Source organism: Narcine bancroftii, chromosome 1 (genome assembly GCF_036971445.1).
Source record: "Narcine bancroftii isolate sNarBan1 chromosome 1, sNarBan1.hap1, whole genome shotgun sequence".
In the NCBI taxonomy this organism is placed as follows: domain Eukaryota; kingdom Metazoa; phylum Chordata; class Chondrichthyes; order Torpediniformes; family Narcinidae; genus Narcine; species Narcine bancroftii.
In genome coordinates, this window is record NC_091469.1 from 280887031 (window position 1) to 280914857 (window position 27827).

At 39.8% G+C, this 27827-nt stretch overlaps 1 protein-coding gene across 11 annotated transcripts in view; it reads right to left on the reverse strand.

Annotated features, from left to right (window-relative positions):
- The window catches only part of LOC138744666 (sperm-specific sodium:proton exchanger-like), a 224828-nt gene that overhangs the window by 45221 nt on the left and 151780 nt on the right, over nucleotides 1–27827 (reverse strand). For all 11 annotated transcript variants that reach the window (XM_069901216.1, XM_069901211.1, XM_069901194.1 and 8 more), the window contains 2 exons: nucleotides 26002–26053; nucleotides 2396–2544 (listed from right to left, as the gene is read on the reverse strand). In XM_069901216.1, the coding sequence (XP_069757317.1) occupies nucleotides 2396–2544; nucleotides 26002–26053 (201 nt within the window). The remainder of the gene's footprint in view (nucleotides 1–2395; nucleotides 2545–26001; nucleotides 26054–27827) is intronic.

Consider the following 27827-nt stretch of genomic DNA (forward strand, 5'->3'; position numbering starts at 1 on the left):
GAACTTTCCAAATGGACTTGAATTGGATAGAGTGCATAGGGTAAATAGAAAGAAACCATTCCCAGGACAAGCACCATGCTCAGTTTTGATTACATGCTTATGTTATAAAGATAAAGAAATGATATTAAGAGTGGCTGTACAAAATGCCCAAAAATATCAAGGTGGATTAACAGTGGCAAATAATAAAGTATTTTTCTATGCAGATTTAACCATATCAATAGTGAAAAGAATGTTTTCTGGAGAAAATCAATTATGGTTCTTTGCAGCTTTCGAATTTGTGAATTCTCCAAATATTAAACAGGATCAATGAATGGATGTGTAGAGTTCAGGTACCTAGCAAGTTTCAGACTGATCTGAGACAATGCAAATTGCAGAACAGGTGTCGAAGCAGCAAGAATCGGTTGAGATTGATGTTGAGCAAGTGAATAAAGACTTTGAAGAAGGTCTCTACACTTATAAGTGAACTGTTTAATTAAAGTAATGCATATTCTGTCCAGAAGGTGTGGACTTTTTATCCTCTCCTTCCGTAACCATGTGCCACTTTGTGGCAAGGGCCACTTTCCGCATAATAGAGGGAAGTAGTACTGGTCTTTTTTCATCAGTACTTATTTTTTCATGATTTTTTTTCAGTTTTTCTTTCTTTTTCTTTTCATTTACTTCTGGTTGGAGATATCAAGTATAATTGATGGTTTTATGGAGTTGGGGGTCCAATGGGGTCAGGAGTAGCGAGAGTTCTTTAATTTTTGGATTTAAGAAATGGCAGGTATTAAATTTTGTAAGTTTTAATATAAATGGGATTAATAGTAAAATTAAGAGAAAAATGATTTTACCTTATATTAAAAAATGAAAATTGATATTGCTTTTTTACAAGAGAAATTTTTAAAAGAAAGCAAAAATGGCAAGAAGAACAGACTGCAAAGTACAAAGGCAGATTTGATGAAAGTGAACAATCCCAGGTTGATGAATGTGATTTTCTGTCCAATATTTAGAGATGTTCTAAATTAAAGCTGAACATAGTAAAACAAATTTTAAAAAGGAATCCAGTAATCAATAGAAAGAGGTGAATGTGTTGTTCGCATGCCATAATAATTACTATTTTCAAAGAAAGAGATAAGTTCAACTGTGGAGCCTCCCTGCTGTCTGCCATTGAGAAAGTCATAACTATGGCCCCCTCCAACAACCTCAGAGCAACATCAGCCACAGTACTTGACCTTCTTCAAACTCACTAAATCTTTTATCCTCCTCATAGAAATTCAACTCCATCTTGTATTTGCTCCTTGTCAGCATGCAAGGCATTTTACCAAACATGTCTACAATTGAACCACATAGTGGCTGGTTCAGGTGGTTAGATCACTTGGGATACAGAATGACTTTGCCAAATAGATACAAAATTGGTTTGGTTTTAGGAATCCAAGGGCAATAGCATAAGGTTCCTTTTCAGATTGGAGGCCTGTTGCTCATCATTCACATTAACAATTTGGCTGAAAATGTGGGTGAAATGGTTAGCAAGTTTATTGATGACTCTAAATTGGATGGTGTAAAGGACAATGAAGGTTATCAAAGACTACAACATGATCTTTGGGAAAGTGGGCCAAGGATGACAGATGGAATTTAATTTTGACATGCAAGATGTTTATTTTAGGAAGTTTAACAATAGCAGGACTTGCATGTCAAGCATGCCTTGCTGTTTTGTCTAACAGAGAGACCAAGGGGTACTCTAGGAAGAATGTCAATACCCTAGAAAGGATCAAGAAAAGATTCACCAGCATATTACCAAAAATGAGAGGCATGAATTAAGAATAGAGATCGGATAGGATGAAGATTCCCCCTGCTCTCCCCCTGCCCCATACCAAAGAACATTGTTGAATTGGCTAGTTGTAACCTTTAAAGGAAGACTTTCCCATGTATGTACTGGGATCAGCACAAAACTTACTGCATCAACAAGATACCAGATGCTCTTGGACAAATTGCCACAGTATGTGTCACCTTGGTTGTTATTACCTCTCAATTTGGAAACAAGTGTCTAAATTGAGCAGGATGCCACAGACTCCCATTATCATTGTGGCAAATGACAGAATATCAGCCAATCACACTAACAACAAAGGACCAAGATTGCTGCTTTACATTCAGTAAATTCATCAATGTTCAGAAATGGTTTTTATGATCACCATTATCCTCAATGTGAGGGTTCCCAAAGGAACATGTAATTTGCAATATGCATTAAATATATGTATTAATGTGTACAACAATAAATAATTAGTACACATTACTGAATGGTTATGCATTAAAGTGTATGCTTTAATATAGGTACAATTAGGAACAAAGGCTTAATAAAATCTATTATAACATTGGTAAAATAAAACATTTCTAGAATTTTTTTTAAAGTCAGCATTACCATTTCTAGTTTTGATGCTTCTGCATCATCAAGAAGACCTCCAGACATTAAAGCATGGATTGTGTCCCTGGCACTGTTAAGCACAGTTCGGACTGCCTGTCTGGTCTTTACTGATATTGCTATCTCTGGGTGGTCACGTTGTAGAAGACCTAAACAAACAACAAAACTATTATTTTCAGTGTTATTTTACAGAACTTGTCAGCTATGTTTTATTTTCACATTGGATTCTTCACATCTGAAACATAATGGACAATTACAATTTGACAAGCTAAGAAATGCAGTAAATTAAAAAAATATAAAGCAGAATATGATGTTTTAAGACTGTTGAACTAATTCAAACAGAATTATAAAGTTTGAGTAAAATGAATTGGTCGGATAGTGTTCAGAATACAAAAAGTATTCCCAATACAAAAAGACACATACAAAAAGGAATATCCTTTTATGTAATTATTTATCCTATTGGGCAGCACTGTTAGTGCTGGGCAGCACGGATAGCGCAACACTGCTATAATGCTAGTGACCAAGGTTCAAATCCAATTCTGTCTGTAAGGAGTTTGTACATTCTCCCCATTTCTGCCTGGGTTTCGTCCAGGTACAGCCACAAAGGAGGGTGCCGAGGGGGCCAATTGGTTTGGAGGAATGAGTTGTCAAGGAAGTCATGGAGAGAGAGGTCCCTACGGAAGACAGAGAGGGGAAGATGGGTCTGATAGTGGGGTCATGTTGTAGATGGAGGATAATATGTTGGATGTGGAGGCTGTTGAGGTGGTAGATAAGGACAAGGGGAATCCTGTGGTTGTTATGTCTGGGAGCAGTGTGGGTCTGAGCAGATGAGCAGGAAATGGAGGAGATGCAGGTAAGGGTTGACTTGGTGGTGGTGGAGGGCAAGGCAGATTTGTGGAAGAAGGCAAACATTTCAGATGATCTGGACTGGAAGACCTCATCTTGGGAAGAGATGCAGTGGAGATGGAGAAATTGCGAGAGAGAAATAGAATCCTTGCAGGGGACTGGATGTGAAGAAGTGTTGTGAGGTAGTTTTGGGAGTTAGTGGGTTTTTTAAATAAGTCTGTGGAAAGTTTGTCTCTCAAGATGGAGATAGAGAGATCAAGAAATGGGAGTGCATTGTCTGAGATGGACCAGGTGAATTTGAGATCAAGGTGGAAGCTGGCAGCAAAGATGTTGACAATCTCATCATGGGTGCATAAGGCAGCCCCGATGTAGTTGTTAATATAGCAGATGAAGAGTTGAGGGGCCTTGCCTGCATAGGCTTTTAGCATGGATTACTCCTCAAAGCCCACAAACAGGCATGCTTTGCAGGGAATTTACCCATGGTTCCTCTTTTGATTTGAGAGAAGTGCGATGAGTCAAAGGAGGTTATTCAGTGAGAACAAGTTCTACCAGGTGGAGGTGAATGGTGACTAGTTGGGTCTCTTGGCAAGAAACAAAGTGCTTTGAGACCTTCTGTATGGGAGATGGAGGTGTAAAGGGATTGGATGTCCATCACAAAAGTAAAGTTCAAGAAATTTAAAGCCATTAAAGAGATGGAGGGCATAAGAGGTATCGCAGGTGTAGGTGGGGAGGGACTGGCCCAGAGGAAAAAAGATGGAGTCAAGATAAGACAATTGGGTTTGAAGGTTATCATAGGTCAGACTAGATACTGGGGAATTGGTGAAGTAGGTAATTTTATTTTAATATAATGTAGCAATTTCATGGTTGTGTCTTTGAAACATTTAAATTCAGTTATTTGTATCAATTCAGAATTTAAATTACTCAGTTGCAGTCATGGAAATTGGTCCTATAGTGAGTTTAAACTTCTGCATTATTAGTACATTACACTACCTGAGGAAAAAAACTGCAGATGATAAAAATCTGAAATTAAAACATTAATGGCAAAAATAGATTAAACAAAAATTGTGAAGACGAAAAATGTTTCAAGTTGATTAGCTTTCTTCAGATGAGAAATTATTGAAATACACTTATTTAGATTTCAAAGGAAGAGAAGGAAGAATGTCCACAGAAGGGAGAAGATGAAGAGAAAGTGGATGATAAAGAATAGAGTCAACTCAGAGAGGGTGACCAAGTCTTGTTAGCAGTAGCTAATTTACCTAGAGGAAGTACAAGCACAAGTAGAACAAAGAAGATGCACCAAAAACTGCTGGAATTGAGATGAGAGAGACACATCCCAACAGTTGCAGAGAATTTGAAATAGAGGAAACTACTGGGAAAGTCCAAGTTAAGGCAACAAATATATAGAGAAAAAAATGAGCTACATAAGAAATAGCCAAATGTAAAAATTGCAGATCTTGGAAATAAGATAAAACAGGAAATTTGAGAAATACTTGGCAGTTCAACCAGCGTTTGTGGAAAGAAATTGAGATAGAAAGAGTGTTAATCCATATTGACAAACTTAAACCACTCGACATACCCACAACTCCCAGAGCTTCACAACACGTGATGAAAATCTTGGTAATCTCACAAAACACTACCTGACTGAAATCTTTCAGAACACCTTGCTTTTAACTACAACTAAATTTAAAAAAAATAATTAGGAATAATACCTACAAAACTGTTCCTATGGATCACTGGGACCTTTTTTGGGGGAGTTGGGATCTGTACCAAACGGACGGGTTGCATCTGAATCCCAGAGGGACCAGGATTTAAACTAGTACAGTTGAGGGAAGGGGCCCATATAAATGAGAACTACAAAAATGTTTGTCCGCAAATAGAAAAGGCTTGTAGACAAAGTTTGGGGGGTGGAAAGACAAGTGATCGAGAAGGAAAATGATGGGTGCCGTGATGGAGGGGGAATGATGGTAATAAATAATAGTTATCCATAAAGATGGGGACAAGCAGAAGGAAAGATGTGGGAAATCTCTGAAATGCAGTTATTTCAATGCTAGGAATATTGTAAGGAAGATGGACAAGCTGAAGATAGCTACTTAGGAGTATGACGTGGTGGCGATTAGTGAGACATGGTTGCAAGAGGGTTGTGACTGGTAGCTAAATATTCTGGGATTTCACTGCTTTAAGTGTGATAGAATTGGAGGGGTAAGAGGGAGTGGTGTGGCATTGTTTTTCAGGGAAAATATTACAGCGGTGCTGATGCGAGATTGATTGAAGGGCTCATCAAGGGAGGTGGTATGGGTGGAATTAAAAATTGGAAAAGGAGAAATTACAATTATAGGGGTGTATTATAGACTATCTAGTTGGGAGCCAAGAAAAGTGCAGAGAACAAAACAAAGGACTCTACATCACCTTTGTTGACCTCACCAAAGCCTTCGACACCGTGAGCAGGAAAGGGCTTTGGCAAATACTAGAGCGCATCGGATGTCCCCCAAAGTTCCTCAACATGATTATCCAACTGCACGAAAACCAACAAGGTCGGGTCAGATACAGCAATGAGCTCTCTGAACCCTTCTCCATTAACAATGGCGTGAAGCAAGGCTGTGTTCTCACACCAACCCTCTTTTCAATCTTCTTCAGCATGATGCTGAACCAAGCCATGAAAGACCCCAACAATGAAGACGCTGTTTACATCCGGTACCGCACGGATGGCAGTCTCTTCAATCTGAGGCGCCTGCAAGCTCACACCAAGACACAAGAGAAACTTGTCCGTGAACTACTCTTTGCAGATGATGCCGCTTTAGTTGCCCATTCAGAGCCAGCTCTTCAGCGCTTGACGTCCTGCTTTGCGGAAACTGCCAAAATGTTTGGCCTGGAAGTCAGCCTGAAGAAAACTGAGGTCCTCCATCAGCCAGCTCCCCACCATGACTACCAGCCCCCCCACATCTCCATCGGGCACACAAAACTCAAAACGGTCAACCAGTTTACCTATCTCGGCTGCACCATTTCATCAGATGCAAGGATCGACAATGAGATAGACAACAGACTCGCCAAGGCAAATAGCGCCTTTGGAAGACTACACAAAAGAGTCTGGAAAAACAACCAACTGAAAAACCTCACAAAGATAAGCGTATACAGAGCCGTTGTCATACCCACACTCCTGTTCGGCTCCGAATCATGGGTCCTCTACCGGCACCACCTACGGCTCCTAGAACGCTTCCACCAGCGTTGTCTCCGCTCCATCCTCAACATCCATTGGAGCGCTCACACCCCTAACGTCGAGGTACTCGAGATGGCAGAGGTCGACAGCATCGAGTCCACGCTGCTGAAGATCCAGCTGCGCTGGATGGGTCACGTCTCCAGAATGGAGGACCATCGCCTTCCCAAGATCGTATTATATGGCGAGCTCTCCACTGGCCACCGTGACAGAGGTGCACCAAAGAAAAGGTACAAGGACTGCCTAAAGAAATCTCTTGGTGCCTGCCACATTGACCACCGCCAGTGGGCTGATAACGCCTCAAACCGTGCATCTTGGCGCCTCACAGTTTGGCGGGCAGCAGCCTCCTTTGAAGAAGACCGCAGAGCCCACCTCACTGACAAAAGGCAAAGGAGGAAAAACCCAACACCCAACCCCAACCAACCAATTTTCCCTTGCAACCGCTGCAATCGTGTCTGCCTGTCCCGCATCGGACTGGTCAGCCACAAACGAGCCTGCAGCTGACGTGGACTTTTTACCCCCTCCATGGATCTTCGTCCGCGAAGCCAAGCCAAAGAGAAGAAGAAAGAGAAGAGTTGGGAGCGAGAAATAGAGGAGCAGAGATTTGTAATAACCACAGGGTTGTGTTAGTGGGGGATTTTAATTTTCCTAATATAGATTGGGAAACAAATTCTGTGAAGGAGCTGGATGGATTAGAATTTGTAAAATGTGCGCAGGATAGTTTTTTGCAGCAATACGTTGAGGTACCAACTAGAGAAGGGACAGTGTTGGATCAATTGTTGGGGAATGAGATAGGGCAGATGACAGAGGTATGTGTTGGGGAGCACTTCAGATCCAGTGATCATGGTTCTATTAGTTTCAATATAATTATGGAAAGGAATAGGTCTGGTCCAAAGATTAAGGTTTTTGAGTGGGGGGAAAGCCAGATTTTATGAAATGAGAAGGGATTTGCAAGGAGTAGTTTGGGTTGATTTGTTTTATGGGAAGGAGGAGGAGGAGAATTGGAGGTATTTTAAAGGTGAGATTTTGAGGGTGAAGTATCTTTATGTTCCAGTTAGGATAAAAGGCAGAGCCAAAAGTTCGAGAGAGCTGTGGTTTTCAAGGGAGATTAGAAAGTTGGTTTGAAATAAAAGGGAACCCTACATTAAATATAAGAAACAATGTGATATAAGAAACAAGATGCTTGGAAAATACATGGATTGTAAAAAGAAGCTTAAGAAAGAAATTAGGAAAGCAAAAAGAAGGTATGAGGTAGCTATAGCGAACAGGGTGAAAGTAAATCCAAAGGGTTTTTACAAATATGTAAATAGCAAAAGGAGAGTGAAGGATAAAATTGGTCCCTTAGAGAAACAGAGTGGACAACTGTGTGCGGAGCTGAATGAGATGGGGGAGATATTGAATAAGTTCTTCTCTTCGGTATTCACCAGAGAAAACAATATGGAATCGTGTAGGATAAGAGAAGCAAAAGGGGTGATTATAGAAAATGTAGGGATTAGGAAAGAGGGGGTGTTGGAACTTTTGAGGCATATAAAGGTGGACAAGTCTCCAGTCCCAACAGGATTTTCCCCAGGACTTTGAGGGAAGCAGGGAGGAAATAGCAGAGGCTATTTTTGAAGTCACTTGAGGGGGGCATGAGCCGCAGGATTAACATATTGCAAACGTGCTTCCTCTGTTTAAAAAGAGCTCCAGGTCTAGGCCCAGCAATTATAGCCCAGTAAGTTTGATGTCGGTGGTCAGTAAACTAATGGAAAGTATTCTTAGAGGTAATATGTATAAGTATCTAGAGAGGCAGGGACTGATCAGGGACACCCAATATGGGTTTGTGCGGGAAAGATCATGTTTAACAAATCTTGCTGAATGTTTTGAGGAGGTGACTGGGAAGGTAGATGAGGGAAGAGCTGTAGATATAGTCTATATAGATTTCAGTAAGGCTTTTGATAAGGTTCCACATGGAAGGAAGGTTGGGAAGGAAGGTTCAGGCGTTAAGTATTAATGTTGAGATAGTCAAATGGGTTCAATGGTGGCTAGAAGGTAGATGCTAGAGAGTCATGGTGGACAACTACCTGTCAGGATGGAGGCTGGTGACGAGCGGTGTGCCTCAGGAATTGGTGTTGGGTCCCTTGTTGTATGTCATTTACATTAATGATTTGGATGATGGAGTGGTAAATTGGGTTAGTAAATATGCAGATGATACAAAAATAGGGGGAGTTGTGGATCATGAAGATGGTTTTCAGAGACTAAAGAAGGATTTGGACTGCTTAGAAGAGTGGGCTGAAAGATGGCAGATGGACTTTAATACAGATAAGTATGAAGTGCTTCATTTTGGGAAGAATAATCAAAACAGGACATATGCAGTGAAGGGGAGGACATTGAGGAATGCAGAGGAACAGAGAGATTTTGGAATAATGATTCATCGTTCTTTGAAAGTGGAATCTCATGTGGATAGAGTGGTAAAGAAGGCTTCTAGTATGCTGGCCTTCAGAAATCAAAGCATAGAATATAGGAATTGGGAAGTGATGTTGAAACTATTCAAGGCATTGGTGAGACCGAATTTGTAATACTGTGTACAGTTCTGGTCCCCAAATTATAGGAAGGTTATCAATAAGGTAGAGAGGGTGCAGAGAAGATTTACTAAAATGTTGCCTGAAGTTCAGAATCTAGATTACAAAGAAAGATTAAGTTGAAGGTTGAGGGGGGATTTGATAGAAGAATTTAAAATTATGAGGGGGATAGAGTAGATGTGAATAGGCTCTTCCCCTTGAGGGTAGGTGAGATTGGAATGAGGGGTCATAAGTTAAGGGTTAGGTGGAAAAAGTTTAGCAGTAACATCAGGGGGGGCTTCTTCACTCAGAGAGTGGTGGCTGAGTGGAATGACCTTCTAGAAGAGGTGGTTGTAGCAAGGTCAATTTTGTCATTTAAGAAAACGTTGGATAGGTGCATGGATGTGAGGGAATTGGAGGGTTATGGGCAGGGAACAGGTAAGTGGGACCAGAGGAGATCACTTAAATTGGTACAGACTAAAGGGTCTGAGATGGCCTGTAATTGTTATATGGTAATAAAATCTATTTGTTTCACAAATATTCTGAAAGAGAAGAAAGATGCTATCCTTACCAAGTCTGTTTTTTAAAGTGATCCGGTTGGAAGTGGTCGAGTTGGAAGTGCACTAACAAGCTATTCACTTCAACAACTTCAGAACAATTAAAAAGGAGTGATAAACATTCTGACTGTATCTCTAAAAAGTGAATAATTCTAAAAATACCACCCACTCAAAGAAATCAACTACCTCCTGTAGTTCCTCATGAAAGAGCTTTGGGGAAAAGGAAAGGTTGATAGAGCATTTACAGTTCCCATCAAATGCTGTAAAGGAAGGGGAGAGTTGCAATGTGATCGAATTGGTTGGTTAAGATGACAAATTTTGCAAAGAATTATACAATAAAACCCCTGTAATCTGGAATACAAGCAACTGGTACCCTCCAGCAACCAGGTAAAAAAGTACGAACGTTTAAAATTGGTGTGCCTCGCCATTAGTTCACCAATCAAGCAACTAGAAAATGCACTTATCCAGAATCTACCAATTTCCATAGGTGCCAGATACCAGGGGTTTTACTGTACATAGAAAATGGAGACTAATGGGATGTATTTCTGTCCTTGCTCAGGGAGAGAGTGAGAGCAAAAATGCAGGAAAACAAGATGCTTTGACATTTTTATGTAAAACTAGCACAATTTTTTCCCTTCTAATTAGCATGAGCTAACCTACTTGGCATTTTTTATATTCTGCAGTCAACATCTTTTACAATCATTTACTTGTTCACCCTTTCTACCTCCCTTCATTTCTTCAATTTTTTTTCTTTTAATCATGCTCTTCCTCTGCTGCCTGCATGAATTTATCAATTGTATGACTACATCTACAGTTTAGCTCAACATTAATCATGGCCTCAACCAACACAGATAATCGCATGACTTTATCGCCACCTTCTCCACTATCTACAATTTAAAAATCAACTTGTTTCCAGCATTTTTTTTACTGTTTTGCAAGATTCTATTCCAATATGAATAACATCTGTAATGGTTCATGCTGTTGTTCAATATATGTTTAAGAAATAATTTTATATGGAACAAAACTGCATTAAATTTGATACAATTTTAAATGTAAAGCACAAAATCAATGTTTTGATTTACACTGTTTTCATTTATAAAAAATATAACAGTTGAGTTTATGTTACAGCTTCTGATAAAATTATAACCTTTTCCTTTTGATTGCACATTTATATACTGGTGTTTAGCCAATTCATCCTATTCATCCTATCCACAGCAAGACAATGATCAGAGAAGTTCTGTTGGTCTGATTACATCTGGTGTTTCACATATTTAATGGTCTTGAATTGTTTCTGACCTGCTTAAGTAAATCTGATTTGAGAGCCTCATTTCTCCATATAATCAGCTCATTTGTCCAGATTTAATGGACAAAAATAGCTTAATTACATTCTGGATATATTACTGTGAAATATATTAAATCTAGCCTCACAGTGAAATTTCAATAACTCAATTCCATTTAGTGTTATTATCTGACTTCCATCTCAGTTCCCTTACAACTAATTATTGGCTTTTAGCAATAATTAGTTTTTTGGTAAGAGATCGTTCATGATGATTATTTTAAAAGCTGTAAAATGCACTCTCCTAGCATTACTGAACCAACTAATAGCCGAACAAAGTGGATAAAAAAGTACCAAAAAACCAAAAAATATAACAGGCTGACAGTTATATTGAAGCCTGAGAATTGAATGGTACCATGCTCTTTTATCTTATTGTAGAAATCAAAGTAACAAGACTTAAATAGCCGCAGGCTTTTGAACACCAAGAAAACAATTAAACCTCGGATGTTGGGCTTTTGGTGTGAAATCACACTTTTATCAACAATTCCTCATATCATACATTTGAAATAAATTTATCTGCATTCCAAATTCATGTTTTTTTATTTAGAAAGATCTTAACAATTTAAATATTTAAAATCAAATAATTTCCCTCATTTGAATATCACCAACTGGGGAATTTTAAAGCAAAAAAAATTAAGATGCAAGGGTGTAAATGTAATTATAAATGGGTTGGAGAACTGATGAAGCAAGTTAGCTCTCAACAAATAATAATGGTAGCCAATTGCTCCTGATGCAAGTAATACATGTACAAATGTATTTGAATGGCTGCTCATCACAGAAGTGACACATTTCTGGGTAAAGCTTCTTAGAGTAAAACAACCTTTTGATATTAAGATGCGTTGTGGCAGCAGCAGATGTCACCAGGCATTCTCTGTTGCTCACTCTGTTGAATGATATTAAAGAATGGGAGATGGAAGTTTATAGTACAGGCCTTGATTGAGAAGGCAAAGAAGACATGAGATTTGCTATTTTGTAAGGAATTGGTACGCCCTCCAGAAGAACCCTCAGTGAATTCATCTTTTAATGCAACATCTTACCAATTTAAATTAGCTATTTAAAAGCATCAAATGTTTGCCATACTCCCATAACATACAAATCATTAATATCAATCCTAAAAAGTTTGAGATGAGTGACCTTCACTCGTGATAAGCAATACATGGCTGAGTCTTCCCTGCAGATCCCTGTCATTGCTACTTGAGAAAAAGAGGCAGTATGGTTAGCCCAGCACTGTTAAAGTGCCAGTGACCCAGGTTGGAATCTAGCACTGGAGTAAGGAGTTTGAATGTTCTCTCAGAGTCTGCATGGGTTTCCTCCAGGCCCCTTCAAAATGTACGGAGGTTGTAGGTTAATTGGTTGTATTTGGGCAGCACAAGCGCTTGGGCCAGAAGGGTCATTTATCATGCTGTATGTCTATATTAAAGCTAAAATTAAAAAATATTTGCTCCAGCTGCGAAACTCAAGATAGCAGTGTGCTTCCTGTTTATTGTTGGCCAATGGATGTGCAGCCTTAAACCCTTCTTCCACTCCTCCTTCGCAGGTCTTGAGCACCTTAGCCTTGCTAGTTCAACTTATGCAGCAAATTCAACAGAATAACCCCAAATGTTATGGCAGAGTGGTAACAACTGGAGAAATGTCAGTGGATTTCACTTAAAGTCAATGTGCAGTTCATAGCAGCCTCCTTCGTATGTGGAATCACTAGACAAACAGGGAAACAGATGTCAAAACAGAAAAGTTAAACCAGATGGACAAATGAGATCAGCTAGGAATTGAGTTTACTTTCAAAGCAGTAGACAAGCAATTCTCAGTGGGGCCCACTCCCAGGCCACAGCATATTTAAGGGGGGGGGGGTCAATAATTGGAATCCTTAATGGGAGGGCAAGGTATGTAAGGGGCATGGAAACTGAATAGATTAAATATTTTTGGAGTAAGGAAAGGAGCTTGCTGCTAGGCTTTGCCGAAGAACGCAAGATTTTTTCAAAGTTGGAGACAATGGAGACAGCCTAGAATGTCCTAAATAAATGCAGAAAATGAAGAATGTTTTCAGAGCATTTCTTGCGTTTGACTGACATAGAATCAGGCTGTGAATTGCCTTCCATGTAATTGTCTTTTGTTCTATTGCCTTCAATTCAATGAATAAGCATGCAGGTCAAAAGGTTTTGCTCCATATTTCTTGCATCTGCAAGCGCCCTTATTTTGGTTCGAGTTTTTGTGATGAGTAGCGACTGTATTGTCCTTCTGCTCGATTTTATTGAAGAAGGTATTTATTGTTCATCATTTTAAAATTTATATCAACTTTTGAGCTAACTCTTGTAAAAAGTACTTTTGTTTTGTATAGTTAATTTTGTTACTTTCAGAAATAATTTTACCTGTGAGTGCCTCAGCAAAAACATGTCAGTAGTATTCTGTGTAATATTTATCGTATAGTTTCATTACATATCGCAAAATCCTTTTCTGCCCATATGTTTGAATACATTTTCAAATGAAAGCATGAGGCCAAGCAAGCTGAAACAACATTTAGGGATGTACATAAAGAGAAGATAAACTCTTCAATTACTTCAAAACCCTTTGAGATAAATTCAAGAGCAGGCCAATGCACAGAAATTAGAAAGGGCCTTCTTGGATCATACAAGATAAGTGAATTAATTCCTAAAAGTGAAAATGCTCAAAATGTCCCTGAGTCACTCATTTTGCCTTCAGTGCCCATAATAATATCTGACGTCATGAACCTAAATGTGAAAGAAACTATTCAAGCAATGCCACTGAATAATTCCACTGTTTCTAGAAAAATTGATGAGATGGCAAGGGGCATTGAAAAACAATGAGTTATTTCATTACAATTCCAGAAATTCTCTTTACAGTTAGCTGAATTCACTCTGCAAGAGAATTATGTTCTTCTCATGGCTTATGCCAGATTCTGGAATGGAACTGAGTGGATATAAAACAGAAGAATTAAAACAGATACTAAGGGACTGACCATTTTCTAAGTTAAGAATTACATTATTTCATTGGCAAACATAGTGTAGCTGATGGTGCAACTTCAATAGTGGGAAGATATAGAGACCTGAAAAATGTTATACCTTCAGTCCTTACAGTTTATTGCATCATTCAGAGTGAGTACTTAGTGGCTAAATACTTGAGGACATATAAATGCTTAATTTCAATTGCCTTAAAGTGGGGATGACAAAACCGTGGCTCACGAGCCATGTGCAACTATTTGACATCTAATGCATAGCTCGTCGAAATATGTCGGCTGGAGGAGATATCAGTGAAACAGAAAATCCCTGCAGTGAAACAAATAATTTCAGTGAAACAAAAAATCCCTGCAGCCAGACCAGGGGATCCCAGAATGGTCACAACCCAGACTGAATGACAAGAAGAGGGAAGAGGGAGTGGGCACTGGAGAAATGGCCCCTGCAGAGGAGTGGAGCGAGCAATACACGCCGAAGTTGGGTTCTCCTCAGTTAGGCCAGGCTAAACCATAGCAGAGCCCCACCAATGTGGGGGTTTGCGGTAGGAGAGTTGGCCCAAAGCTGAGTGACCTTTGCAGGGAGTGGCCACAGAGATCAGAAAGCTGGGGGTGGGCCAGGCCAGGAGAGCTCCAATAAGGCATGGCCTGCCCCAGAGGTTGGTGTCTGTTCAGGTACTCTATCAGGGGAGAAGCAAGATGACAGAGATGGGGGGAGGAGAGTCTGGAAGGTGTCCCCAGATGCCAAGATAGGACAGAACTGAAGCTGGCAGCAGCAGTGAAGGTTCTGTCAGTGGCCATGGGCAAGCCCTGGTCCCACCAGATGTAGTCAGCACCAGACAGCACAGAAGTTAGACTGCTCCATACCCCAGCCTCTGCTTCCTCCCATCCTGCTGGTGACTGGGAAAAGGGGGAGCAGAGGGTGGGATGGCAGGAGCAGAACTGTGGGCTCCCTGGCTTCACCCTGCTGCAGAAGGCAGCTTTGTATCGGGCTGCTTCCTGCATCGTGCTCTCAGCTGCGGATGCTACAATGGTGCAGGTATCTGCAGAGCCCAGTGGCAGCAGCATTCCCATAGAGAACACATCAGGAACAGAACCAGGAGTCTTCTACCTGGCCTGTCGAGCCTGCTACCACATTCAGTGAGTTCACAGCTAATCTGACTGTGCACCCAGCTCTGCCATTCCCCATAACCTTTAATTCCTCTACAATGCAAAAATATATCTTACTATATCTTAAAAATATTTAATGAGGCAGCCTCTACTGCTTCCTTGGACAGAGATTTCCACAGAAAATCAGTCAGGATTTTGAAAATATTTGGTATGTATTTGTTTACTTTTTGATTATTGAAATTAATACAAATTAGCTGTATGTAAACTACATATATGAATAAATATTATTTACCTGCATGGGTATTTCTTAATATTTATATTAAGTGTAAAAACATGTATATTTTTTCATGTCTTGTGGCTCTCAAACACCTGAAGTTTATCATATTACATTAAGTAAGTTTGACCTCCCCTGCCGTAAAGACAGTGAACTTCATAAAATCACATCCACTTCAAGATAGTCTATTCCAGCAGTTGTGCAAAGAAAATGACAAACATTTCCAGATGCTGCTCCTGCGTACCGAGATGAAGCGGCTATTCAAAGGAAATTGACTTTGTAGTTTTGTTGCACTCTGGGAAATGATTGGTTCCTTTCTTTCTCTTAACAATCATGAGAAAATCTTGTTGATGTAAAGGCAGACATATTTTATCTGACAGATATCTTTGACAAACTCAATTTATTGAACAAGACCGTACAGGATAAACTCAATAACCTCACTGATAGTAATGAAGCCATTGTTTCTCTCCGTAAAAAGCTCGAAGTGTACTGGAGCAATAACAGACATCAGGAATTGTTACAATATCAAAATCTGAACACAAACACTGAGGCGCTGAAAGACAATGAGATAACGATGGCAGCACAGTTAGCATAGCAATCAACACAATGCTATTACATCACCAGCAACCTGGGTCCAAATCTGGTCCTGTCTGTAAGGAATTGGTATATTCTCCCTTTGTCTGCATGGGTTTCCTCCGGGTGCTCTGGTTTCCTCCCACCCTCCAAAGATGCACCAAGGTTGTAGGTTAATTGGGTGGCCCAGGTCTATGGGATGGAAGGGCCAGTTGCCATACTTTATGTCTAAATTTAAAATGCAAAACTGTTTACGTGAAACACCTAAAGCAAGTACACAGAGATGTGCAGGAAAGATTTAATGACCTGTTAAACCTTAATATCCTGTATTACATATTAGATCCATTTGAGGAACAATCCACCGACATAAATTGACACATAAATTCAAGAGAAAATGTTTTCTAAATTGTATCCATATCCTCAAAGTATGTTTAACCGTTGGATTATTAAATTTATTTAGAGATATAGGAAAAGAGGATCCAAGACGAGAAATGAGAGAAAATTTTGTAACAGAATTAGATTCCAAAGATATCCATATTGGACAGACTTCATGGTGATTATAAAATAACCAAAATGTAAGGTTTCATATATTGACTGCCCAATAATAAAACCTCAAGTCTGGTAAAGCTAAACCTTCATTTTAAAGAATGGTATAGATTGGGCATAACATGTTTTAAAGATTTATTTGTCAAGGGAAGTCTTATTTCCTTTGAACAACTTTCAGATAAATACGGTCCACCAAATACTCATTTTTACCGTTATCTATAGATTAGATATTTTTTAACAATCTGAATTACATACATTTCCGAAGAGGATGGATAAGAATTTAATTGTTGTAATTTTTAATTTACAACCTTTCTTTAATGATTCGATATCTATATTGTTGGGAATAAGAGAGGCTCCCTCAAATAACATTTAAAAACTCTGGGAACAGGTCCTATTGCTTATAATTCCTGAAGAAACTTGAAATGTAATTTTCAAATTGGTCACTACTCTTCTTTATGTGCCCACCACTCTCTCCTACAATCTAAAGTAATCCATAGGGCTCACATGTCCAAAGCCAAACTCTCTCGATTTTATATGGATGTATTTCCTCGTTATGATAAATCAACCAATGGAGATGTTTCATTAATTCATATTTTTTGGACATGCTAGAGTCTTGAGAAATATTGGATCAAAGTATTTCAAACTTTCTCTGCACTTTTTAAAGTTAATTTTAAGCCTAAACCCTTAACTGCTTTATTTATTATTGTTGGAGAGAGTGACACAAGGTTAATGACATTTGAGCAACATGTATTTAGCTTTTATTTCTCTCATGGATAGGGCGGTGTCGCTCAGATGAAAGGATGTTACCCTGCCTAATCACGCTCAATGGCTATGTGACATCATGTCATGTTTAAACTTAGAGAAGATTAGATGCTCAATTTCCGATTTGAATTTAAATTTTCAAACACTGTGGGAACCCTTTTGGAATTACTTTTATAATCTTTAATTTGTTAAGAAGGTAGAAATGTTGACTAATGAGGTAAAGTATAACCTTGATTATCTGAAATCGGATTCTCCAAAATCCTCATTTATTCAAATATTTTTTTAAATTTTGGATAAATGAGGATATCTGAAACAAATCAGAAATCTTCATTTATCCAAAATTTTTTCAGAGCCAAACTGACCTCATAGGTTGAAAAAAAATTCACTCAGCATGAAATTAGAATGACAATTGTCCTCGTTTTTCAGCTAACTCCCTCTCCTCTCTTTCCATTTCTTCTTTTCCTTCCCCTATTGACTTTTCTCTCCAACTCTCCCTCTCAAACTGCGTGCCATTGTCTCCCAGCTGTAAGTGGTCAGAAGAATCCCTTGCTCAGTGTCATCAAGGAGAACAGCCTCCCAGGCAGGATTGAGACCTTGGCTCAGTGGTGTTCCCTCCCCTTCCCTCCCTCCTCAGCACACCGGACGCTGACTCCAAACCCTCCCCATGGACTACGACCACACATACACACCAGACTCCCCAGTGTGTGTGTGGAGCAGATCTAGGGGAAGATTTCGGAGTCAGGACTTGGACATTGGGATCAGGAGCTCTGGTGACCAGGGAGACAGGAGTCCGCCAACTCACCAGTGAGTCTTCCACCGACTGGCCTGGGTACTCTCCCTGGCATTCGGCCAGCATTTTTTTTGATGAGAATTAAACATTATTTTAATGCTTAAAAAGCTTCCCTTTTTGTTTTTTTTTAAATATTTTATTTAAGAATTTTATAACCACATCCATGTAGACATATTCAATAAAGCCACAAGAAAGAAAAAAAATTACTCATGAGGTGTATGTGTATATTCTTCCACCCTCCACCCACCCTCCCTCTCAGAATATATCAAAATATAAAAAAAGAAAGAATTGGGAGAATTTCAAAAATAAATATAAAGTATCAATACTAATAATAATGGAACTGGGGGTTTCAGAGAGTCCTTCAAGTTTTCATATCAGCGTACCCTAAGTATGGGCTCCATATTTTCAAAAAAAATTGATACTTTGTTAATAAATTGTTATTTTCTCTAATGCACACATGTCAAACTCTGGCCCGCGGGCCAAATTTGGCCCGCGATATAATTATATTTGGCCCGCAAGATCATATCAAAAATGTATTAGAGGTGGCCCGCTGGCCGCCGCGCCAGTATAGCGCATGCACAGTAACCGCTGTGTCCCAGGGTGAGAGAGAGAGAAAAATCCTGGTCCTTGAAAAGTAGTGGTGGGTGGTTTTATAAACACGCTGTCGTGTCCCCCCACCCACCCCCCCACCGCAGCGCGGCCTGGCCGGTGTCAGGGGAAGCCAAGGCCGCTTCCCAGCGCCCAGAACCCCAGTGGCACAGTGTTTCTTGGAGCTGCAGATGGAGTCAGGACGCCGGAGGGAAGATTGGGGCTCCCCGCCAGGCGATGGGGGCGCCGGCCGCCCTGCGCCTTCCCACCGGACCAGCGGTGGGTGCCCGGAGTACATGTGGAGAGCGAGGCTGGTCGGGAAGGTAGGGTGGAACCCCCTGCCAATCTCGGGAGTGGCGTGGGCTGGATCGGGATTAGCCGCGCTCACCTGCTCCTCCACCGCTGACCAGGATCCCAGTGCGGTCCTGAGCGTGGAGACTGCCCTGGAAAGGTCCTGGGACACCGGCACAGAAAGAAGAGCAGGGTCTGTAGAACATTACAGATCAGAAACAGGCCCTTCGGCCCTTTGACTCTACCTCATGAAAACCCAACACTGGAGAAACTCAGCGGGTTAAACAATATCCTTTATCCAGTAGAGAGGTACCTGACAATGTTTGGCCCTTGATCCCCCTCATCAATGTAAGAGCGAAAGTCTGTGATTCTCGTAAAAACACCAGAAGGGAGAAACTCAGCAGGTCAAAGGGGGTCCGGGAGAAACTCAGCAGGTCAAAGGGGGATCCGGGAGAAACTCAGCAGGTCAAAGGGGTGTCCGAGAGAAACTCAGCAGGTCAAGGGGGAGGGGTCCGGGAGAAACTCAGAAGGTCAAGGGGAGGGGGTCCGGGAGAAACTCAGCAGGTCAATGGGGGTCTGGGAGAAACTCAGCAGGTCAAGGAATGTCCGGGAGAAACTCAGCAGGTCAAGGGGGATCCGGCAGAAACTCAGCAGGTCAAGGGGGGTCCGGGAGAAACTCAGCAGATCAAGGGGGGGTCTGGCAGAAACTCAGGGGGACCTGACCTCGCCAGGACCGTTGCCCATTCCCCTTCCCTGCCGCAGGCCGACCCGCGACTCACGGTGACAGGGCCGCTGATCCGCCGAGATGCCGCCCTGCAGCGAGAGCCGATGCCCCCGCACTGTCGTTGTCCAACCCGATCGCCCGCAAACCCCGCCCTCCCGCACACAGGCCTGAGTAAGGATTATGAACTTTAATCTCAGGATAAAATGATCTTCCAATAGTTTCATGTCACAGTGATAAATATATTCCTGGTTAAAAATGGTCCTGCACCTGGATACAAGCTCATTAGGCATAAAACTTGAAAAGTGTGTAAATCAAAGGATATCTTTACCAAAGGAAAAAGGGCATGGCAAATAACCCTGCTAGAGTTCATGCCCACAATCAGTCACCCATTTGATTGTTTCAGGAATCATGTTATTCTCCCACATTCTCAATAGCCCTCAGATTTTACTATTCGACAGCACATTAGCAACATTTGACAAATCCTTTATAGAGAAATATTATTTATTGAATATTTTATTTCTCATTTGTTAATGCTTCTGGAAAGAGTTTATCCAAAACTATTATTAAACATTTATTTTAATAAGAAAAAGTTTAACATTACATATGTTGAAAGAAGAGAAAACATGCAGATGTTGTTGAAAATTTTCAATAAATATTTAGTTCGGCCCTCGACTTAGTCCAAGTTTTTAATTTTGGCCCTCCGTGAATTTGAGTTTGACACCCCTGCTCTAATGGAATACAAGTATGCAATTCAGCATGCCATCTCTCCATCCCTAAATCTGTATCTGATTTCTATGTAATGGCTATGCACTTCTGAGAAATAGCTAAAGATAATCGTAAAAATTCAATTTGATGCATCGTTAACCTTAATTTAGGTCGAACCACTTTAAAATTACCCAACAAAAATGACCAGTTCTCTGAAAAAACTGTTTATCTGGCATAGGCCCAGTCTCAACTATTTTAAATAATTGGAGTTGTACTATAATTTATCACTCTGATAGGAATTATTTTTTTCTGGCCAAACAGCTTCTTTCTTGGTAGTGGGTTTAGATTTTCTTTTTTTTAAAATAATAAATAATATAATATTTATACAATATAATCTGTCTGATTAACATGTGGAGTGCCTTGGATGAAATGATATGATTTAAGTGTAATGTATCCTTTTTAATTTTAACATATATCCATATGTATTCTGCATTTTTAGGTGTGAAATTTCAATGTTAATAAAAGTATTGAAAAAGAAAATTTTGGGGTTTAGAGTCATTGTCGAAATAGATTGCCAAAACTGGGAAAAGGCCAAAATATTTTCCATTGTCTTTCCCGCAACATATTTAATTGAATGTGGATTCAGTTTTCTTGACAAAATCCAGGAACAGAGGCTGATCTTTGACTAGCACTATCCAATTTGGAGCCTAACATCAAAAAGCTTCCACAGGAACATCAAGCTCATGGATCTCTGTAAAATTTTAATTTTATAAGAATTATTTTTGTAAGTTCTTATTATTCAGTTTTCATATCCTTGAGTTCATGCTGAATATTCTCAAATGACTCAACATGTACAAACCATTGCGGTTTAAGAATCTTCCTTAATTTTTTTAAAATACAGTACGAATGTTCATGTTTTCTTCTTTCCTACATTTCATACGAATAATTTCCTATTTGTCTCTTTGATCTGGAATCATAAGCCATGGTTATGCTCAGAATAAAAGCCTTGTTTTCTTTTCACCTTACATTACAAATATTTTTCATGTTTTTTAAGTAGTCAGTAGGAGAGAAGTACAGAAGAAACCAACTAAACTTGATTGCTTCACAGGGGGCCCATAAACTTTCAGCAGAGTCCTAAAGGGGCCATAGCCAAAAGAAAGTAGAGAATGGCTGTGGTTGACTTTATAAACACAAAAGGAACACTGCCTAAACAGGGAAATTTGTTGGTCTCGCAGTAGTTTGACATCATCTCACATGGAATAATTTATTATGGACAACCTATCAGTTCCCTTCATTACAATAGAACAATAGAAGGACACAATATATCCAATCAGAAAACAGACCCAGATGTAGAAATTCAATGGTAAGACAGAAGGATTAACCTTAGGAGTCCTCAATGTGACATTGGAACAAAGGTGGGCAAGAAAATCTCTGCCTTATTTCCACTATCTTTAGATAATAAATCCCCCTTCATTGAACAGCACTTTAATGAATATTTATTACCTATCTCTTGTATTTAGTTTTTTTCATGAAGTACCTATTGCCTGCACCAAGAATTTCAGTGCACATTAACATTGTACAATGTGTATGACAAATTCATATTACCATTCAGATGCTCTGAAAGTAGAAACAATTACAAAACGTACTTGAGGTGAGAGTCTTGAAATTACATCACCAAAAGTGCTTAGTTAACATTATTGATTGCCAAAACCTCAGCCATCAGATGGGATAAGTGGCAGGTTCTGAGTATATCACACAAGTATAAACTAACTTGACCTCATCCTCATGAAGTCTTTGTGACAGATGAAGTTAACCATGGCAGCATTAATGGAAATGTCCACTGTAAACCTTAGTCAATATTCCCATGTTAACAATTAACTTAAAAACTCTATATGTCTTTAGAACATGGCAGGAAATCAGAGAAAACCAATGCATTGTAGACAGAGGCAGAATTGATCAAGTTCAAGTTCAAACTGCAAGTTCAAAATTCTTTAGGCCAGGCAGAATTTCTACTTATTGGTAACTGTGAACTGCACTCAGAGAAATGCAAACAAAGAAATAAATGTAATCCCAAACTGACTGTGCAAACAAAAGAAAACTAAATATTCAGTAATAAACAATGAGAAAAGCAAGAGTCCTTAAATTAGTCTCTGATTGAGTCTGTTGTTTAAGAGTCTGATGTTTGAGGGGTAGCAATTGTTCCTGAACCTGGTGGTAAGAGTCCTGTGGTACCTATACCTCTTTCCTGACGGTAGCAGAGAGAACAGAGGATTACGAGAGTGGTGTGGAATCTTGATGACTGCTGCTGCACTCCGATGACAGTGTTCAGGGGTACAATGCTGCAGGAGCTCACAGGACCGCTGCTCCAGCACCTCATGGGGCTGCTCCAGGCTGCTTATGGAGAAGCTCTGGCACCTCCTTGTCGCCATTTTTGGTGAGCTCCTGCACCTAAAATATTAGCACTGCACCAATGACAGTGTTCCATGTAGATGTTCTCGTTGGTGGGAAGAGTTTTGCTGTAACGTATTGGGCTGCATTCACTACCTTTTCCACGGCTGTCATTCAAAGATATTGGTACTCCCATACCAGGCCATGATGCTGTTAGCACACTTTCCACTGCACATCTGTAGACATTTTCCAAGGTTTCCAAAGACATACTGAACCTCTACAAATTCCTGAGGAAGTGAGGTGAAGACATGCTTTCTTCATGATGACGTTAAATTTAATATGATGAGTCCAGGAAAGATCCTATGAGAGAGTAACTCCCAGGAATTTAAATTTGCTCACCCTCTCCACCTCTGATACTCCAATGATCACTGGATCGTACACTTCTGGTTTTCCTTTCCTAAAGTCTACAATCAATCAGTTCCTCAATCTTGACGAGTGAGGCTGATATTAGTTCACCATTGAGCCAAGTTTTTAAAATCTCTCCTGTATGCTGACTCATCTCATATTCTTTCTAAAATCCACAACATCAGAGAAGGCGGCCCTCAGTTAATTTGATTCATTTTAACATCAAGAAAAGGCTGTGAATACTAGACACAGAGTCTATGAAACAAGACAGTAAAAAATTCCCAGTATCCAGAATTCAAGCAACCACCAACCCAAGCAAATAAATAAAAAATTCAATTGTAAAAGGAAATTTTCTCTGAAACAACACACAAACCCTTAGTGAAGATAGGAGCAAACACTTAGCCATCAGAGTGCTCCAGTTGTGCCCTGCCTGCAGCAGCCTTTGATCAAAGTTTGAATAAAGTTGCATTTTAATTAAATGGCAGCTCCCATGATGAAGAACTGCCTGATGCCACTCACTGCTTGGTCAATTTTATGTTATTAAAATTGATACACTATCAATAATACTAAAAGACTGGAGATGCTGGACGACAGGCTTTTAATACTATAAGACTTGGACCATGCTCCTGTTCTGGCGCAATCCCAGGACTGATACTGAGGGAGCCAGTTGGCTTAACTGCCTTCATTAGGGGGTTCTAGAGGGTGGAGACACTGAGGGAATGCAGACCAGGCATACATATGAAGTAGACATATACATAATGCCAGTAACCAAACAACAGTATACGGTGATGTATCACCACAAATGTTATACAAAATTTCCCACACTTTTAGTTTCAAACTTAAAGTTTTACATAGTTATAATTTATTGACAAACAAGGCTATTCAGCCCATCAAGTCCAAACCATTTCCCAAGCCACTCACTCGCACGTAAAGTTGCCAGTGCACAACTAGTGATAACAGCAGATCAATGACAAGAATCAGCACTTTTATAATAGAAGACCAACTAGCTGATACTGGAGCGCTTGGTGTAGAATTCATGGCCTGCAGTGACACAGAAGCGACTGAAGACACTGAGCTCATTATTAATCTTTATACTTGTATTCCACTTCTTTTTCAGATCTCTTATTGCATATGATATTATTATGTCCTCTTTCTACACCTCTCCCTGTCACTGCATCTTTCTGCTTTCATGTTGCCAAATTGGAGCTGAGAAACCAGCCATCAGTGGATGATTAAGGGAATGCTTTTGATTATCAAAGGAGTTTTTGAAATAATTTCTTCGAGATGGACATTGTCATTTGTGTTTGAACATTACTTGTCATTTATCAGAAAGTTTCTTTCTGAAAATAGCAATTACATCCTTCTCTCCCACAATGTATTGGCTAGTAAGTACCTCCAATGCCATCTCCTCCTTCCCCTTTTTATCCTCCAACAACTCTTCCCCAGCTGCAAGCAGGAACTGAACTGCATGATGACCAAATTTTACAGGATGCAAAGAATACAAATTGAGGCAGATGCTCTCTGCTTTTATGTAAGGCTTCTCGCATGTTGTTCAGACAGTAGAGGTGCTTCTTATTTATTGCACACAATTTTCAGGCAGCAAATGGTTGCCACTGGCTCCATCCTTTCTTTTCTCGACCAGTTTTGGATAAATGAGAGGAGCCAGATGTTCAATGAATATCTATTACTTACAATTTAGTAGTGAAAGACAGACAGCAGGATCAGCGGATATTACATTATGAAAGCATTGTGCCTATTCCTTAAGTACTGAACACTGGCCACCATAAATTTTCAGCCATGATTGTGGATGACCTACACTTCTTATTCATGAAGATCTCAGGATTCTGGTACAGTCTGCACTGTGAGTTTGTTGTCTATTTTCTGTACTACAGTGGAGTTTGCTATTCTGAAAAAAAATACTTCCTCACATTGTTTGTTGTTCTCTAACCAAGAAAAAGATTAATACGATTTTTCTGAGTGGACAGCATTCAAAATTTTCTTATGGAGTGATGTGTTTGTTTGTTAAGTGCAACATGCCAGAGCTATCAAAATGCAGCACAACTTACTTTCACTGACAGCAGATGTGGTTGTAGCATGGCACATATCGATGAAAACCTACTTGCTAAGTCTTCTCAGGTACTTGATTGCCAGGCAATTGAATGAAGGAGTTGTGTTCATAGAAAAAGCATACTTTGTAGCTCGCTTCCCTCTCAGAGCTCTTCTCCCTATCCATAACACCTCCAACTCTTTCCTCCCTCTCCCTTCTTCCCATTAAGGTTAAGACAGAACTTCCAAATTTTCCCATAATCCATAATGCTCACTCAAGATTTCTAAACAAGTGTTCAACTGTGTAAATCAAGCATGTTGACATATCAAATTAACAATCACCAGCATATTTTCAAGTCATTATGAATCCCTTCAAACACATGTGAACTGACTTCTCTATATATTCAAACTTCACATGTCATTTGCAATATCACTACCACTGACCAATCTGATGTCAAATAATTATTTTGTCATTATTTTCTCATCTGCGTATTTTTAACATGCGCAAGTGATGCATATGGAACTTTGCTAATGAATGTTCCAAATATCACCAGCTGTTATAGAAATTGGTAGCAAATTTGAACCATTGCACCAAAATAATGCTACACAGCCAACTTTAGTATTCATGCCCTTCTTTGCCAAACAAGTGAAAAAAAAAGTAGATTACCCTCATGTAGAATAGAGTTGACAACAACTATGCATTGGCAGTTATAAATCGTCCAATTATAAATGTTGTTCCAAAGATACAAATATGAATTTTGTCTTGAGTTACATTTTAAACTTGTATTGACAGATAAATAAACTGGGAATATGATTTAAATCTATTCAAATTTCTTGAATTTTCAAATGACTGTTTCAGAGCCAGTTTCTAGTTTGACTTGCTATTTTGGTTTAAGTCTAACACTGTATCTCATCCTATTTTGGTAGAATCTGAAAACTTCTTACTCACCCAATTCTTTTATTGCCTCTTGATGATTTCTCTCCACGATACTTCTCAGTTGCTTAAAAAAATGAACCTTTCAGTTAATGTGTTAGAATTTGTGACATTTTTCCTTGTTTTGAAAATATAGTATCTTTGCAGTATGATTCCATAAACACTGTCAGCCCTTTGAAATGTGACCCATTACCATACTATTTAATCAAGAACATAAACCTAAATTTGATCCTATCCTCAATGCATAAGTATATTTTTCAGTAAACATAGTGGAGGTTGAGAGAAAGAAAGTGTAGTCAAGTTAGTTGTGAGAGTTAGAGGGTTTATAATATATATTGGTGGAAAGCTCGTCTCCCAAGATGGAGTCAGAGAGATCCAGGAAGGGGAGAGTGTTGTCTTGAGAAAGTGAAGTCAAAGTATTTGCCATTATTGATCTTCTCTCTCCCTAACCGAAGGTCCTTTGCATCTAAAATTCTTGTCCCAATATCCTAGCCAAGGTAGCGCAAACTCCAAAAGGCTTTTATATCACAACAAAGGAGGAGGACATTTGGCCCATCATGCCTTTCCATGTTCTTTGAGGGAACTATACGATATTGCATCACATAACAATCTTACCCACATTGCCGCAAATCAGTCTTTTCAGATAAATCCCAATTGACATTCTGTAAATTCCAAAGGAAAGTTCTTGTAAAATGCTTTAGGTGTGCATGCCTGTGCTTACCCCCAGGACACTTAAGAATTTACACCCTCCATAAAATCACACAATTACTATTAAGTGCTTCTCCAAACTAGTTTTTCCATACTGCAACACACAATAAATTAATTCTACAATCAGCCAACATCACCAATTAACCCTGATACTCATTACCTTGTAATTTATTAAATTGTCAGGTTGTAGCGGCACTATGGCAGCACTGTAACTCCCAGAAGGCATCAAACTGGCTATGTGACGTCAGTGCGTGATGACTTCAATGCGTGTCGAGGATGTGATTCTGACTTTTAAAAGGTTGTGTGGGTTATGAAGAGTAAATCTGTTTGATTCACTCTAAAAACACCTTGTGTAATTATTTTGCCATGTCCACTGTGATTCAGTGGCCACAATTGGTGACTCCAACAAGTGCAAAAATGTATTTTTCACAAACATGGACATTGATGTGAAGCTACCACCTTTCTGGACAGCTGAGCCTGAACTGTGGTTCCAAAAGGCTGAAGCATAATTTCACCTTCGCAAAGTTGAATTGGACACTACTCGTTAATACCATTTTGTCAGTGCCCTGGACCAGGCCATCACTAAGAGGGCCAACAACTTCTTATGGGATCCACCATGTACCAGCAAGTATGATGCCTTAAAAGCACTTTTATTATAAGTACATGGTAGGGAAAGGGCAGCTTAACTACTGTATCCCAATGGGTTGGGAGACCATACTCCTTCAGAACTAATGGATGAGATGCTGCTCCTGGCAGCTGGTGAAAGGCCCAAGATGTTATTTCAGCAGCTCTTTTTAGAGCGAATTCCAGATGATACTAGGTTCTCATAATCCAAGTATTCATTTGAAGACCCAAGGGCTGTAGCGGCTGAATCAGACATCTTATGACTGGCTAAAAAGCACAGCAAGGATAGACAGATCTGCACAATCAACCCTTTCATTATTAACCCTATGTCACACTCTAGTGCTCTTAGCACATCACTCCGTACAAGCAGGCAACACCACAACCAAGCAGCCTGTGGACACCTCGTCTTGGTGTTATTATCACAGGCATTGGGGAGTAAATGCCCAAGTGCCTTCCACCCTGCTCAGCTGCGGGAAACGCCCAGGCTGTGGCAGTTGGCTAGAAACATG